This window comes from Scardinius erythrophthalmus (assembly GCF_964197995.2).
Source record: "Scardinius erythrophthalmus genome assembly, chromosome: 25".
Classification (NCBI taxonomy): Eukaryota; Metazoa; Chordata; class Actinopteri; order Cypriniformes; family Leuciscidae; genus Scardinius; species Scardinius erythrophthalmus.
This window is the reverse complement of record NC_138245.1, coordinates 31,913,724-31,931,080: the sequence shown is the minus strand read 5'-3', so window position 1 is coordinate 31,931,080 and position 17,357 is coordinate 31,913,724. Positions and strand designations below refer to the sequence as shown.

Below are 17,357 nucleotides of genomic sequence, written 5' to 3'. Positions count from 1 at the left end.
CTGTGATCTCAGCAGCGTAAGTGAAGGAAAGAACTACTATCCCACTTTTAAAAAGGGTTTCAAAGTGCAAGTTTTTGAAAACAATACCATTATCATCTCAAAAATGTGCATTTGTGAAAATGGTGACGTCAGTTCAGTTCAGGATTTATTTATCCCCGTAGGGAAATTGAGTTTGCAGCGTACACTCACACACACATTTGACTAATTCACATTTGGCATATATTTAAATATGAATACATAAGAAAATAATGTAATCTAATTATTTTAGATTAGCATGTGATATCGCTTGTGTGTCCATATATATACACAAGTGCTGTCAAATAGATTCTCATCTAGCATTTATATATATATATATATATATATATACACACACCCATGTATGCATGTGTATATAAAAATATGTGTATGATATATATACTGTATATATATACACAAAAAAACATGCAACTAATCGATTTGACAGCACTTATATATTACATGCTTTTTTTCCTATTCAGATTGGTAATTTTCTGCACAGCATCATGGGTAATGTAGTTTTTCATCAGGAATTTCAGTTAAACAGGATTATTTAAAAAGATGAAGTTAATGTGATCTGACGGATTCAGCAAAGCCAATCCCATCGATTAACAAGCTCGTAGCTCACAGTCAGTCTGTCTTTAAAAGTTTAGGAGTTATCGTTAAATCAATTTCCCTATTGAGGAAATTAATGTTTGTACTTCCAGAACCAGACGGTCACACTCTTCAGCACAATCTGAGTTTTCCCATTCCCTTCCCCTCAATCAATGTCTTTCCCAACTATTATTATTATTATTATGATTATTTTAGAAAAGCGAATCTACACCATGATCAAGCAAATTCAAACGTTTTGTTTTGCAATGAAATAAGACAGAAGCAAGTCCCGCTCTAGACTCAGGTTTATTATGGGATGTTCCAACGAGCCACAGAGAAAACACAGTCCGATAGGGAATGAAGATCTGTACACGACCAGAGTGCGGTCTACTGGTCCTTGAGCTCCTTCAGCCTCTTGATGGCAGATTTCACTGTGACGGCTGACGTTGTGCTGAGGAAGAAACAGAGCGAGACGTTAGAGCATTTCAACACTAGACGAGATTAGGAGTGGCGCTCGCTCTTACTTGTACGTCCAGGCGCCTCCAGCCACAGTTTTCATGCAGGATCCACAATGCCAGATACCAACAGCCTTTCTCTTCATCTTAGTCTGAACACACAAACAAACCACTGACAGCTCACATTCTGCACGGAATATTGCAGCGTTTATTCTGAATGATTTATAGGTGCACATCATCATTATAGATTCAATGATCCTGAATCAGAATAAGTTCCTCTTGCAGCATCTCTTCTCTAATGACGAGGCAAATATTGATCAATATCGGTAACCTAAATAATATAAGAAAGCTATACAATTATGTTATATTTCCCGACAAAGATGCGTCATATATCCTGCCGCTCTGAGATGTGGGACACGACAGAGACAGTCATTCTCTTTTCTAATATCCTCATGTTTTCTCCGGATGTTGTAAAAGGTCTGAAGAGTGAGTTTTATCTTCAAGACTTTTAGGCGACGTTTGATTTTGCGTTGCCAGAGAAAGTGGAACTAAAATCCCAAGCGTGAGTGAAATGCGCTATACAAATAAACTTGACGAGCCTTCCCATAACACGCACAAACTGTGAAATAGAATTTGATGTGCAAGCAAAAAGGTATCAGGCCGATCATATTCGCATTTTTCCTGTGGTAAAGTAATACAAAGAGCACTGTAGGACAAATTAAAGCGGAATAAGGAAGAAATGTTTATAATCCGCTGCAAAAATGGGCGAGACATGAGTGAAGATTTGGGAAAAGTCGTCCAATGAAATATTGTTAAATTCGCTGATAATCGGGTGACCAGATCGCAAAACAAATTATACAAAGATTAAATTTATGTGCTCACGTGACGTCACGAATCCAAATGTTTCCACGGCTGCGATGTAATATTTAATTGCTAAACTAATATTCACGTACAAAAAACAGTTCTGGCGACCCAGCGCCGGTGACGCGGCTGTCTTCCGGTTTACACACGGCTGAGGCTCACCTTTCCACAGAAAGAGCAGGTGTATTTGGCATGTTGGCTGATCTCGATCTTCTTCACCATCTTCCTGAGGGACGCACCGTAACGGGTGCCGTACTTCCCCACAATCCCCACCTTCTTGGTGCGCTTGGCCTGACGGGAATCAGGAACACTCATGAACATGCGATACTTCACAGAGAGACTTCATATAGATTTTACATAGGACACATTTCAACAGATGAGGTACTTTAAATAAAACACATTTCAATAAATATGGGATACTTTAAATAAAACATTTAAATAAATATGGAAAATTATAAATAGGACACATTTGGATCAGAGAATTCCATTCAAGCTGTTGATCTGAGTTTGCAGAAATGACTTGTGTGTGTGTGTGTGTGTTGAAAGACTGAACTAATGCTGCAACATTAAATAAAACACATTTATTTAAGAGCTGTGCAGCAATATGAGGGTAGACTACACGCACGAGTTAAAGACATGAACTAAAGCAAGTTCTACACTGCATTATATTCATTTCTGATAACTAGACGAAGCTAAACAACTGATTTTAACCACTAATAGTCAACTTTATACTCCTCAAACTCTCTGCTGTCATGACTATAAACATTACGCCAAACTAAATCTTATTTACATGTTAAAAAAGACGCGATTTCTCTGATCTGAAACACTAAAGTCGCCGTTTGCACACGAACCCTGACTCGGATTCAGAGCCGCGACTCCCGGACACCAAGAGCGCTTCAGAATAACATTTAAAGACGTTATCATCGTCTACTTCAACATATACAGCAGAGATAATGTTTCATTCACTCATCCAAACACCGAGGAATGAGAAACGGCAGTTATTTGAGAGCGATAGAGAAGATGTTTGAAGATTCCTCGCTCGGGCCACAAACACTCACCATTTTAGCAGAAGAGGTGCGGATCCAAAAGAGGCCGAGCAACTGCGCATGCGCGATTTACCAGCGCTGACAGCGGAGCATTGTGGGATACCGGAGGACCAACTCCAGGAGCAGCCAGAAACACCGCACAGAATGTTATTATAATAATGCGCGATAATATGTTAATACATAATCATCTCTGGAAATATCCAGCAATAGCTTTTAAATATAGATATGTATTCGCTTGTGTGTGGGTATGTGTGCGTCGTTCATTATTATAAGTATAATTCCCTTATATATGTATATAATATTATATATATGTTTTATTTAATAAAATAATAGAATTAGAATACAATTCATTTAAATATTATTTATATATGTGTACATATATATAAAAAAAATATTATATTATATACTCTAAATATAATTTTATATTAACTAAATTCTTTTATTATATAAAATAATGTATTATTGTATAATTATAATATATATGTATATAACTAAATTTTTTTTTTAATTATAATTATTAATAAAATAATTGTAGGTACATTGTCGCTGCTTCCGTAAAGGTATGGTAGAAATATAGTACAAAACAACAGAAATCAGCAGAAATCATCTATATTTATTTTGCTGGGTTTAATCACTGAAACATCTTCAAAAGTTCATGCAAATCTAACATATTAATACATTAATCTGTAAACATGATTTAGGGTGAAAAATTGGCAGCATTTCTAGAGGAACTCCTGAGGAACGCGATCAGAGGAAACACTGACTAAACTAAATCACTAATTCATAATCAGTTCACAAACTCACTTCAGACAGACATCAGAAACTCAAACACACACGCCCACTCAAACACACACGCCCACTCAAACACACACGCCCACTCAAACACACACGCCCACTCAAACACACACGCCCACTCAAACATGAAGATTCACATTAATGAAGGAAATATTACAACAAAAGGCCAGTTGGTAAAACTAACAGATACAAGACGAAGGCACAACCATGTGCTTTAATACAACGACACATTAATCTCTTTAATACTGAGTTATTTCATGAGGAACGTGTCATCTAATGTCAGTCTGTCACATGATGGGGTCAGGGGTCAGAGGTCAGGGTTGTCAACACTAGCGCCCCCTGCTGGAGAGGCGGTTTAAAAGCCCGTCTCGATGCTGAGGGTTCGACGGGTCACATGCTCGATCTCTCCTGTCACGTACTCGTCAAAACTGGTCTGATACTTCGCCAACATCTTCAGCATCGGACGCAGGTTCAGCCACCACTGTTCCTTAGGCATCCTGTGCCTAACACACACACACACACACAGAATACGTGTATAATGTGCACAGAAGTATGCTTGAATATCATGATATTAATCTGCATTAATCTGTTGATTATTAACTCGTGCATCTCGGTGCACTCACTCGAAGTCGGTGTGTGTCTTGAGTTCGGTGACGGGACTGAACGACATGACTTTCTTCTTCATGCCGATCACACACGCCGTATCCGGAGCGTTGGCAAACACACGGCCTGCAACACACACACCATTCATCATCCAACCCATGTGTGCTTCTATCATTTTATTCGTTTGTTTTTTTATACATTTAAATTTAGCGTAATTTATACTCATTTTACTTTCAGTAATTTTGTTATATTCTTTCATCAATTTGTATTATTTTTCATAAAATATTTATATTTATTGCTGTTTTGGTAGTTTTGTTATGTTATTTTTATCATTTTATTCGTTTTTCCATTTAAAATTTCCCTTTTTATTTACATTTTTGTAATTTTATGTTAGTTTTTAAGTTTGTGCTTTTATTATTATTTTAATATTTCTATTCAGCTGTAATTTTTATTTAATTCAGTTTTAGTAATTTTTTTGTGATTTATGTTATTAGTGTATTTCTATTTAATTTTCATTTCTATTTAAGATTTTGTAATTTTGTTACGCGTTTTATAATAATAATAAAAAAAATTCTATTTAGCCGTAATTTTTATTTAATTCAGTTTTAGTAATTTTGTTGTGCTTTTATAATTGTTTTAATTTCCGAAAAAATATTTCAGTTTTTGTCATTTTGTTATGTTTTTGAAATTGCATGTGTTTTTATCATTATTTTTGTTTTTTTTATATTTCTATTTAGCTGTAATTTTTATTTATTGATTTCAGTTTTTGAAATTGCATGTGTTTTTATCATTAATTTTGTTTTTTTTATATTTCTATTAAGCTATAATCTAAATTATATTTAGTTCAGGTTTATTAATAAGGCAACATTTAAAATTTTCATTTAAGTTTTTTTAAGTAAAAGTTTTTTAATCTCTTGATTTTATTTCAGCCTCACTCCAGTGAAAGCAGAGGATCTGTATGTGCAGTTCCTCACCCTGCCTGTAGGAGTCCTTCATCTTCTCCGTCAGCCACAGCACAGACTTCACTCCCAGTTTAGTGCCAAAGTTCCTGTCAAACGGAGTGGGAACGCCGCCCTGAACACACGAAACACGTTAGCAACAGCCTCACCCCTGCAGTCGCGAGTGTCCCGGGTTCATCGGGTCACATGACCTCTCACCTGCTGCAGGTGACCCAGGACGTTGACCCTGCAGTCGAACACACCTTTGCCCTCGGCGGAGTACAGGTTGTGGATGAAGTCGGTGGTGTAGTGCTTGTGGCACTTCTCATTCCTGCAGAGAACAGCATCAGTCCTCACACAAGCCGCTCATCATCACCAGCGTCTGAGGAACTCGTTATCGTAACTCGAGTTACATAATCAGATTACTTTTCAAATAAGTAACGCAAGTTACTTTGTTTTCCCATTTATTGACTGACAGCTCTCCTGTCCTCATGTTGAGACAAATCAAAGTGCAGAGGCGTTTTTTATTTTATTATTGTTAAAGTAAGTGTTAAACTCTTTTCTCCTGTATCCTCTTCTTCTGTTATCCAGAACAGCAGCTTCTCCTCTACTCCACCTCTACTCCACCTCTACTCCACCTCTACTCCACCTCACCTCTACTCCACCTCACCTCTACTCCACCTCACCTCTACTCCACCTCTACTCCACCTCTACTCCACCTCTACTCCACCTCACCTCCACCTCTACTCCACCCCTACTCCACCTCTACTCCACCTCACCTCTACTCCACCTCACCTCCACCTCTACTCCACCTCTCCTCTCCTCTACTTCTACCTCTACCCTACCTTACCCTACCCTACTCCACCTCTACTCCTACTCCTCTCCTACTCTACTTCTACTCCTCTCCTACTCTACTCCTACTCTACTCCTCTCCTACTCTACTTCTACTCCTCTCCTACTCTACTCCTACTCCTCTCCTACTCTACTCCTACTCTACTCCTCTCCTACTCTACTTCTACTCCTCTCCTACTCTACTCCTCTCCTACTCTACTTCTACTCCTCTCCTACTCTACTCCTACTCCTCTCCTACTCCTCTCCTACTCTACTCCTACTCCTCTCCTACTCTACTCCTACTCTACTTCTACTCCTCTCCTACTCTACTCCTACTCTACTTCTATTCTACTCCTACTCTACTCCTACTCTACTCCTACTCCTCTCCTACTCTACCCTACCTCTACTCCTACTCTACTCCTACTCCTCTCCTACTCCTCTCCTACTCTACTCCTACTCTACTCCTACTCTACTCCTACTCCTCTCCTACTCCTCTCCTACTCTACTCCTACTCCTCTCCTACTCTACTCCTACTCTACTCCTACTCTACTCCTACTCTACTCCTACTCTACTCCTCTCCTACTCTACTCCTACTCTACTCCTACTCTACTCCTACTCCTCTCCTACTCTACTCCTACTCTACCCTACCTCTACTCCTACTCTACTCCTACTCCTCTCCTACTCCTCTCCTACTCTACTCCTACTCCTCTCCTACTCTACTCCTACTCTACTCCTACTCTACTCCTCTCCTACTCCTCTCCTACTCTACTTCTACTCCTCTCCTACTCTACTTCTACTCTACTCCTACTCTACTCCTACTCTACTCCTACTCTACTCCTCTCCTACTCTACTTCTACTCTACTCCTACTCCTCTCCTACTCTACTCTACTCCTACTCCTCTCCTACTCCTCTCCTACTCCTCTCCTACTCTACTTCTACTCTACTTCTACTCTACTTCTACTCTACTTCTACTCTACCCTACCTCTCCTCTACTTCCTCCTCTACTCGAATGAACATTTCCTAGCTAAGTAACGCAATTAGTTACTTTCTAAGGGAGTAACGCAATATTATAATGCATTACTTTTCAAAGTAACTTTCCCCAACACTGGTCACACTGAAGGATTGTGGGAAGCGTTACCTCAGAACGAGTCCTCTCTGAATATCATTCTTCATTTTATCGGTCAAGTGCTCCACGTTTGTCTGAGAGGAAACAGTGAAATACTGTTGTTTAAATCAATATCACAGCATTCACATAGAAAACAGCCGTTTCACAGGAATACATTACACTCTTCTATAAATTCACATAGAAAACAGTTACTTTAAATTATAATACTATTCCACTATTGTTACTGTGTTTTTGATCATATAAACATGCCTCCAGCTCGTGGATGTTGAACGGCTCCTCGTAGATGTAGACGGCGTCTGCGCCCACGGCGATGCCGGTGGTGGTTGCTAGGTAACCGCAGTATCCGCCCATCGTCTCCACGATGAAGACGCGCCGCTTGGTTCCTGACGCAGACTGCTTGATTTTGTCGCAGCTCTGAGAAACAGACACACACACACACACACACACACACACACACACACACACACACACCCCGTTACAGACACACACAAACTGTTACAGACACAAACACTGTTACAGACACCCACACACACACACACACACACACACACACACACACACACACTGTAACAGACATAAACACTGTTACACACACACACGATCGGGTCGAGCTAGTCCCACCTCCATGGCGGCGTTCACCGCGGTGTCTGCGCCCAAACTGAAGTCTGTGCCGGGAACGTTGTTGCTGATCGTCGCCGGAATCACACACATGGGGAAACAGAGTTCATCGTAGCGACCTCGAGCTTCAACCAGCTGGAGGACTCCTTCATACGCCTGCAGGAGGGAAGATACTCATCACACTCACACACACACACACACACACACACACTCACTCACGCACACACTCGCACACATAAACTCACACATAAACTCACACACACACACACACTCACTCACTCACTCACTCACTCACTCACTCACTCACTCACTCACTCACTCACTCACTCACTCACTCACTCACTCACTCACTCACTCACTCACTCACTCACTCACTCACACACACTCACGCACGCACACACTCACTCACGCACTCACGCACGCACACACTCGCACACACGCACACACTCACACACTCACACACACACACACACACACACACACACACACACACGCACGCACACACACACTCACGCACACACTCACTCACGCACTCACGCACGCACACACTCACGCACGCACACACGCACACACTCGCACACTCGCACACACACACTCACACACTCACACACTCACACACTCACACACTCACACACTCACACACTCTCGCACACATAAACTCACTCACTCACTCACACACACACACTCACTCACACACACACTCACTCACACACACTCACACTCACTCACTCACACTCACGCACGCACACACACATAAACTCACTCACACACTCATACACTCACGCACGCACACACGCACACACTCGCACACATAAACACACACACTCACTCACACACTCACTCACTCACTCACTCACTCACTCACACACTCACACACTCACACACTCACACACTCACACACTCACACACTCACACTCACTCACTCACACTCACTCACTCACACTCACTCACTCACACTCACTCACTCACTCACACTCACTCACTCACACTCACTCACACTCACTCACTCACACTCACTCACGCACGCACACATAAACTCACTCACACACTCACACACTCACACACGCACACACTCGCACACATAAACACACACACTCACTCACTCACTCACACACTCACTCACACTCACTCACTCACACTCACTCACTCACACTCACTCACTCACACTCACTCACTCACTCACTCACTCACTCACTCACACTCACTCACTCACACACTCACACACTCACACTCACACACTCACACACTCACACACTCACACACTCACTCACACTCACTCACACTCACTCACTCACTCACTCTCACTCACTCTCACTCACACTCACTCACTCACACTCACTCACACACTCACACACTCACACACTCACACACTCACACACTCACTCACACTCACTCACACTCACTCACACTCACTCACTCACTCACACTCACTCACACTCACTCACTCACACTCACTCACTCACTCTCACTCACTCTCACTCACTCTCACTCACACTCACTCACTCACACTCACTCACTCACACTCACTCACACTCACTCACTCACACTCACTCACGCACGCACACATAAACTCACTCACACACTCACACACTCACACACGCACACACTCGCACACATAAACACACACACTCACTCACTCACTCACACACTCACTCACACTCACTCACTCACACTCACTCACTCACACTCACTCACTCACTCACTCACTCACTCACACTCACTCACTCACACACTCACACACTCACACTCACACACTCACACACTCACACACTCACACACTCACTCACACTCACTCACACTCACTCACTCACTCACTCTCACTCACTCTCACTCACACTCACTCACTCACACTCACTCACACACTCACACACTCACACACTCACACACTCACACACTCACTCACACTCACTCACACTCACTCACACTCACTCACTCACTCACACTCACTCACACTCACTCACTCACACTCACTCACTCACTCTCACTCACTCTCACTCACTCTCACTCACACTCACTCACTCACACTCACTCACACACTCACACACTCACACACTCACACACTCACTCACACTCACTCACACTCACTCACACTCACTCACTCACACTCACTCACACTCACACACACTCACTCACTCACACACTCACACTCACTCACACACTCTCACTCACTCACACACTCACTCACACTCACTCACTCACTCACTCACACTCCCTCACACTCACTCACTCACTCACTCACTCACTCACACTCACTCACACACACACACACTCACTCACTCACACACTCACACACTCACACACTCACACACTCACACACTCACACACTCACACACACTCACACTCACTCACACTCACTCACACTCACTCACACTCACACTCACTCACACTCACTCACACTCACTCACACTCACTCACACTCACACACTCACACACTCACACACTCACACACTCACTCACACCCACACACTCACTCACACTCACTCACTCACTCACACTCACTCACACTCACTCACACTCACTCACACTCACTCACACTCACTCACTCACACTCACTCACACTCACTCACACTCACTCACTCACACTCACTCACTCACACACACTCACTCACACTCACTCACACTCACTCACTCACACTCACTCACACTCACTCACACTCACTCACTCACACTCACTCACTCACTCACACTCACTCACACTCACTCACACTCACTCACTCACACTCACTCACACTCACTCACACTCACTCACTCACACTCACTCACCCTCACTCACCCTCACTCACACTCACTCACACTCACTCACACACACACAATCTGTACCTCAAATCCACCAATCACCAGCAGCGACTGAATGCCGAATTTGCCAATGTTCTCCACGATTCTCTCCATGCAGGAGTTGGGAAGAGTCCTAAACACACATAAAACATCAATGAATGAATGAACAAACTCTAACAACTGAAAAACAGTAAAAACAATAACTTTGTGGATTCTAACAGGAATCATTTGAGGAGGTCAAGCAGGTGAACGACATAAATATCCCGGCGATCTCAGCCAATCAAAGTGTAGTTGATGTTTAATATACAGATATGGGGAGCCAGATGAACCAATGAGATCGTACAGTGGGCGGGGCTAGTGTGATTGACACAGCAGCATGTGGTTTGTTTGGATCCTCGATGAAGAGGATGTTTGATTTCTTAACAAGTATTCATTATTTCAGTGAGCTCATTGTTTCTGCATTAAATTATTACATTGTTTAAATTAAATCAATACCTTTTTCGCTAACTGTGATTTTGTGTACATTTCTGAAATGCATAACTTAGTCTCCTCTGATATCAGATCACTGTAAACTGTAATGTGGACTCGTGCTCTTTCTGTAAAGCTGACTTGAAATGATGTGTGTTGTGAAAAGCGCTGTACAAATACATGTGAATTGAACTGAACTGATGGTTTATCTCAGTGAACTGACCGTTTGGTGCCCAGTAGTGACCCGCCCTGACCCGTCCATCCCGCCACATCGTGCCAGTGAACCTCCGTCAGCTGCAGGAACACTCATGTCAGCGCATCACATGATCTAGTGTTGTCAAAAGTGCCGATTTCGGTACCAAGTCGAAACTGAAATTCTAATGCGCCGCTTTGAGCGCTGTTGAGCGGAGTCATAAACGCCTCTGATTGGCCGCTGTGTTCACGAGCTCATCAGATCTGTCTGTGATTGGCTACAGTGATCAGCGCACGGGAGCGTCTGAGAGCATCCGTCTATCAGCGGACCGGTCCTTAAAATTTCAGTATCGACCTGGTACTGAAGTCGGCACTTTTGACAACACCAAGAGATGATCAGACCATGTGACTGTGATTCTCACCGCGCCATTGGCCAGACCCTCGAAGCCGTCGTGAACGCTGTAAACCACGTGACCCTGAGCGAGTCCCACACGCACCGCTGACCTCACAGCAGCGTTCATCCCCGCAGCCGGAGCGCCCACGTTCAGGATCGCCATCGAGTGGTTACTCTGGAGGAACACACACACACACAAATGCACACGCGCACACGCAAACAAAAACACACACAGACACGCAAACAAAAACACACACACAGACGCAAACACACACAAACAAACACACACACACACACACACACACACACACACACACACACACACACACACAACACAAGTCTGTTTAAAGACGACATAAAAAAGCTGTCAAACAAACAGCTAAATGATACTATCTTTAATGTGAAAAAAGTGTACATTTCTATGTATTCATAATATATATATATATTTTTAAAATTAAATATTAAAAGTTAAATTGTATTTAACGAAGTTAAAATTACAAAAGTTATATTGTATTTTTAATTTTATCATTATTTAAAAAAGATAGTATTATTATTATAATTTTATATATATATATTTTTTTTTATATGCCCAGATTCAGTTGATTGGACTTATATATTAATTTGTCCAATTACATTTGAGCCCCTGAAAATGTATATAAAAATTCCTAAAATTTTAACTTGATATTTTTGTTCAACCCCTTAAACGAAAGCTGAAAGTCTCATCATCTGGATTGTTTCATTTTAATTTTATTCTGGTGGCATACAGAGCCAAAAGTATGAAAATATAAATATATATATATTTATCTTTTTTTTGACAGTATATAGTTTGAAAGAGTGTGTCCACCTTTGACGGCGCCGGGTGATGATGAGCCAACAGCTTGTACGTGTTCCAGTTGTTCTCAAAACTCCTGCGATGAAGAAACAACTGATGAACTCAGAGATTCACAAACAATCACACAATCACACACACACTGAGAAAAGATTCACAAACAATCACACACACACTGAGAAAAGATTCACAAACAATCACACACACACTGAGAAAAGATTCACAAATAATCACACAAACACTGAGAGAAGAGATTCACAAACACACAAACACAAACTCACTTTCCCCGCAGCTGAATGGCCTCTTCAAACCTCTTCTCATTCATGGCTTTCTGAACCTCTTTCGTCTAAAACACAGAAACACACACTCAGTGTCATGCGTGTTCTCTGCACTGCTCCAGCAGACTGAAGGTCAAGGGTCGCGGTGTGTTTAACTCACCATGTTCACACACTCCATGAGCGGCAGACGCATGGCCTGGTTCCCCGAGAGGCCGATCACGACAGCTGACGTCTCCGGAGTCGCTTCCAGCAGCGCAACCACAGCTTCTACACCCATCTTACTGCTCTACACACACACACACACGCGCACACACACACGCGCACACACACACACGCACGCACGCACACGCACGCACACGCGCGCACACACGCGCACACACACACGCACGCACGCACACGCACGCACACGCGCGCACACACGCGCACACACACACGCACACGCACACGCACACACACACGCACACGCACACACACACGCACACACACACACACACACACACGCACACGCACACATGCACAGCATTAGTGGCTTTCTGACCCAAGGCCGTTTAACATACTATTCTTAGACAATAACAGTCCAATTTTAACTTATTAATAATAATAATAATAATAATTATACAATACACACCAGGAAAATCACAAAAGTACGTGCATGCGTGTGTGTGTGTGTTTTTTTGCGTGTGTGTTTGTGCGTGCGTGCGAGAGTGTCTTGTGTGTGAGTGCGAGTGTGTGTGTGTGTTTGTGCGTGCGTGCGTGTGTGTGAGTGAGTGAGTGTGTCGTGTATGTGTGTGTGAGTGAGTGAGTGAGTGAGTGAGTGAGTGTGTCTTGTGTGTGTGTGTGTGTGTGTGTGTGTGTGTGTGTGTGAGTGAGACAGGGGTGCAAACACATGTATGGTCAAAAAAGAGAGAGGTAATCGAAGCCCTCGTCCCGCGGCAAATATCCAGATACTACATTGCCACCATCCCCAACCCACCCCTATAGGCACATAGAGTCAAATGAAATTTAGAAAATCTATCTTGCACTTCTTCTTCTTGCTTTACTGCTACTTCCTGAAAACAATTTCACCTGATGATTTGAATAGCTCTTTTTGTAAAGAATTAATAATTCTAGGATGATTGGGGTAATTGTGTAGGGTAGGCCTAGTCAGTGCTTGAAGTGGGGGGAAAAAGGTGCCGGAACTCTCTTGCCTTACTCTCACCGCCTTCACCCAGGGCCGGATTAACAATTTCCTGTGCCCTGGACAACCAGACTCAAGACCCCCGTAGTTAGGGGGGTTCGGGGGCATGCTCCCCCGAGAAAATTTGGATTTCTCTGATCTACATATGTGCAATTTAGGACTTTTGAAGGCCAAAAAATTATAAGAAATAGGCTATCTTTAAAACCTTGTCATTAGATTATTTATCAATAGGCTACCTGCTCTCTCCTCATCTTTATATTTATTTTCTCTCAGTCTTCTTATCCTGGCCTATTTCTTCCCCTCCTAAAGCTGAACTTAGTCTTTTCATTTTCGTCTGTGTCAATGACGAAAGTAAACATAGGCTCAACAGATATATATATACGTTTTATGAATCATTTTCTTAGACAAGTTAATCCACTCAAGGCTACCAGGAAAGCTGTAGCCTAAGTCAGTATTGCCATTAGGAACCTTCTGCAAGCTTTGGAATTTGAAAACGTCTGTTTTTAAATGTTAAAAGTAATTTTAAATAATACAAATTATATATAATGTCATATTCTGTGTTAATTTTGACCATGAACCACACGCTGTCACTTTAATTCAGCGCGTGCAGCACAGCGAAAATAGACTCGGTGTGGAAACGATCGTTGGACTGCTGTATATGCACCGCTCCTGGAACGCATTGCCGGACCGCATCCGCGTGCAGTGCGAAAGTTCTAGTCTAACCTGTTAATATGGGTGCGGAAAAAAAATAAGCTCCGCATACGCATTGCAAACGGAGTATATGTGAAATGGGCGTGACACTGACGCTTTTTCTGTCAGTGGTAGAGTACCGGCTACATGCGAGAAGTAGCGGTACGCAAGAAAACGTGCAGGTACGCTTTGGAGTAAAATGCAGAAGTGCCGGTACTGCGTACCGGTGAGTACCGCCCCACTTCGAGCACTGGGCCTAGTGCATCTGCATAGAAACTAATAAACAAAATACAAATATAAATAAAATAAAACACAAATACACGAGAAATAAAGCAGTGCTTTATGTTTTTCAGGTAAATTAACTGTATTAAGTATTAATACAGTTTATCTTTTGACTAAACTTTGATTAACTTTGGTGACACAAACAGCTGCAGGTATATTGGGTGCTGTCCCTTTAAGACGAATGCACGTATCTAATACCGGTAATGACAACGCGTCTGTTTTATTTTGACTGCGTTTACAGGGAAACTTGTTGAGACGGACACTGGCTTATTTTTTCGTGCACATGTCTGTTCAAACACAAATAGATAAGAAAGAAAAGGGAATTCGGTGTTCACGAACTTCACGTGCTGTCTGCGACTGCATGGCTCTGTGCGCCGACAGACCATCTACATTTGGATGTTAAACATAATAGCCTATATATAGCCTGATACAGCAAAGACAAAGTCGGCAGTATTGACGGCAAAATAGGCTACAGAAGATTTCGTTCTGTAGGCCTATTGACGATTGGCAATATTTGAAAATCGATAATTAGGTCTATTTTTTAAATTACAATTATATATGCATTTGTCAAAACCGAGAGACTTTCAAGCATCAAAATGTAATTTATTAATATGTATTTGCGCCTTCTATTTTGTCTGAAAACTTCCAACACTCTTGCGTGTCGCGTGAAAAATAGGCGTCGGTTGCGGTTCTATTTCTAGCACGCGGTTTCGGCGCGGCTCGAGAAGTGTGTGTGTCACGCAGGCATTGTGCTCTAACACAAGCTCTGACCAGTTAACATGAGAGCCGACATAAAAACGGACACTCCACGCCACGCAGAGAGAAATGTGATGCAGTGGCAGATCCAGAGTGAGACAGAAACACTAGTGGTTCACGCTTGCGCACATACTGCTGGTTTGGCGCGCAGTGTTCTGGTTCTGATTCGCTTATTTCCTATTTACCTGTTGGTGGACGCAATCCAGAATTACTGTTGGTTAAATTATAATCAGACTCTCTCAACCCCCCCCCCCCCCCTCCTCCTAAAAAAAAACTCTTCGGATCTGCACGATTCACACAAGTCACCCAAACTGACGTGAAAAAAGCGGGAGGCGCCGAAAAGCGCGCTGTTTGCACCCCTGGTGAGAGAGTCTTGTGTGCGAGTGCAAGTGTGTGTGTGTGTGAGAGTGTGTGTGAGTGAGTGAGTGAGTGAGTGAGTGAGTGAGTGAGTGAGTGAGTGAGTGAGTGAGTGAGTGAGAGGTAAACATGGACTCACCAGGACTCTGTCAAAGGCAGACGGTGTTCCTCCTCTCTGAACGTGACCCAGTACAGTGACCCGTGTGTCGTAACCCAACCGCTGAACCACCAGCTGCGCGCACACACACACACACACACACACACACACACACACACACACACACACGGTTAGAACACGAGTCTGAAGATCTCACACAGCTGAACATCATCATCTGAGTCTCACATCTTTGACGTAGTTGGAGGAGATCAGCTGGCCGTGTTTGTCGATCGCTCCTTCTGCGATGATCACGATGTTCAGACGAGAGCCTTTACTGCGACTCTGACCACACACACACACACACACACACACACACACACTAAAGTCAAATACTTTCTACAAGCTAAAATATTGCACTATTATTCAAAATAAAACTGAAATCAGTAAATCACAGTAAATGGTGTTTTTACACACACACACACACACACACACACACACACACACACACACACACACACACACACACACACACACACACACACACACACTCACGAAAAAACAGGTGTTTTTCCATTCAAAATAATGTTTGATGGTTTGAAATTGATTTGAAAATAAATATTCATATCCATAAATATTACTAAATACAATTTATAGCTGTAATGTCAAATAAAATTATTATATAATTAATTATAAATGTTTTCATTTACAGTGATTTTAATTTGACTTTAGTAGTAATATTTCTTATTTTGCTTCTTTTTAGTAGTAATAATAATTTTTATTATAATAATATTTTTATATTTACTATAAAATGTTTTGGTTATATATAAATGTATGATTATATTGATTTGTCCAGTCATGAGGACTCTGACCTCTCCCAGTCGAGCGCACATGTGATCCTCCCAGTCGTCCTCGGGTGGAGCCTCTGGGATGAAGAGCCAGTCGGCGCCAGACGCCAGAGCCGAGACCACAGCCAGATACCTGGAGAGCCACACACACCACACCAGACCAGACCAGACACAGACACACACACACACACCGGATCAGACCAGATCAGACCCACACACACTAGATCAGACCCACACAAACCAGACTAGACCCACACACACCGGATCAGACCCACACACACCGGATCAGACCAGATCAGACCCACACACACACACACCAGATCAGACCAGATCAG

At 42.6% G+C, this 17,357-nt stretch overlaps 2 protein-coding genes across 3 annotated transcripts in view; both read right to left on the bottom strand.

Annotated features, from left to right (window-relative positions):
* Window positions 1-896: 896 nt before the first annotated feature.
* On the bottom strand, window positions 897-3,095 carry rpl37a (ribosomal protein L37a). The gene is made up of 4 exons (XM_081357060.1): window positions 2,984-3,095; window positions 2,088-2,216; window positions 1,134-1,216; window positions 897-1,060 (listed from the first exon to the last, which is right to left on the bottom strand). Exons 1-4 carry the CDS (start codon window positions 2,984-2,986, stop codon window positions 997-999), a joined length of 279 nt encoding a protein of 92 aa, XP_081213186.1. The 5' UTR covers window positions 2,987-3,095; the 3' UTR covers window positions 897-996.
* Window positions 3,096-3,564: 469 nt separating this feature from the next.
* The window catches only part of pfklb (phosphofructokinase, liver b), a 20,550-nt gene continuing 6,757 nt past the window's right edge, over window positions 3,565-17,357 (bottom strand). For both annotated transcript variants that reach the window (XM_081357290.1, XM_081357289.1), the window contains exons 7-22: window positions 17,047-17,155; window positions 16,424-16,519; window positions 16,220-16,312; window positions 12,979-13,104; window positions 12,822-12,886; window positions 12,556-12,619; window positions 11,740-11,886; window positions 11,349-11,419; window positions 10,703-10,790; window positions 7,886-8,038; window positions 7,514-7,678; window positions 7,277-7,338; window positions 5,527-5,638; window positions 5,344-5,443; window positions 4,390-4,495; window positions 3,565-4,269 (exon numbers count right to left, since the gene is read on the bottom strand). In XM_081357290.1, the coding sequence (XP_081213416.1) occupies window positions 4,122-4,269; window positions 4,390-4,495; window positions 5,344-5,443; window positions 5,527-5,638; window positions 7,277-7,338; window positions 7,514-7,678; window positions 7,886-8,038; window positions 10,703-10,790; window positions 11,349-11,419; window positions 11,740-11,886; window positions 12,556-12,619; window positions 12,822-12,886; window positions 12,979-13,104; window positions 16,220-16,312; window positions 16,424-16,519; window positions 17,047-17,155 (1,705 nt within the window). In that variant the 3' untranslated portion in view covers window positions 3,565-4,121. The remainder of the gene's footprint in view (window positions 4,270-4,389; window positions 4,496-5,343; window positions 5,444-5,526; window positions 5,639-7,276; window positions 7,339-7,513; window positions 7,679-7,885; window positions 8,039-10,702; window positions 10,791-11,348; window positions 11,420-11,739; window positions 11,887-12,555; window positions 12,620-12,821; window positions 12,887-12,978; window positions 13,105-16,219; window positions 16,313-16,423; window positions 16,520-17,046; window positions 17,156-17,357) is intronic.

Excerpts from the sequence above, each read along its gene's own strand:
- rpl37a (XM_081357060.1), bottom strand. Across the intron at positions 1,217-2,087 it reads CCTGCTCTTTCTGTGGAAAG|ACTAAGATGAAGAGAAAGGC; the intron begins GTGAGCCTCAGC and ends TTGTGTGTTCAG. Across the intron at positions 1,061-1,133 it reads GGAGGCGCCTGGACGTACAA|CACAACGTCAGCCGTCACAG; the intron begins GTAAGAGCGAGC and ends TTTCTTCCTCAG.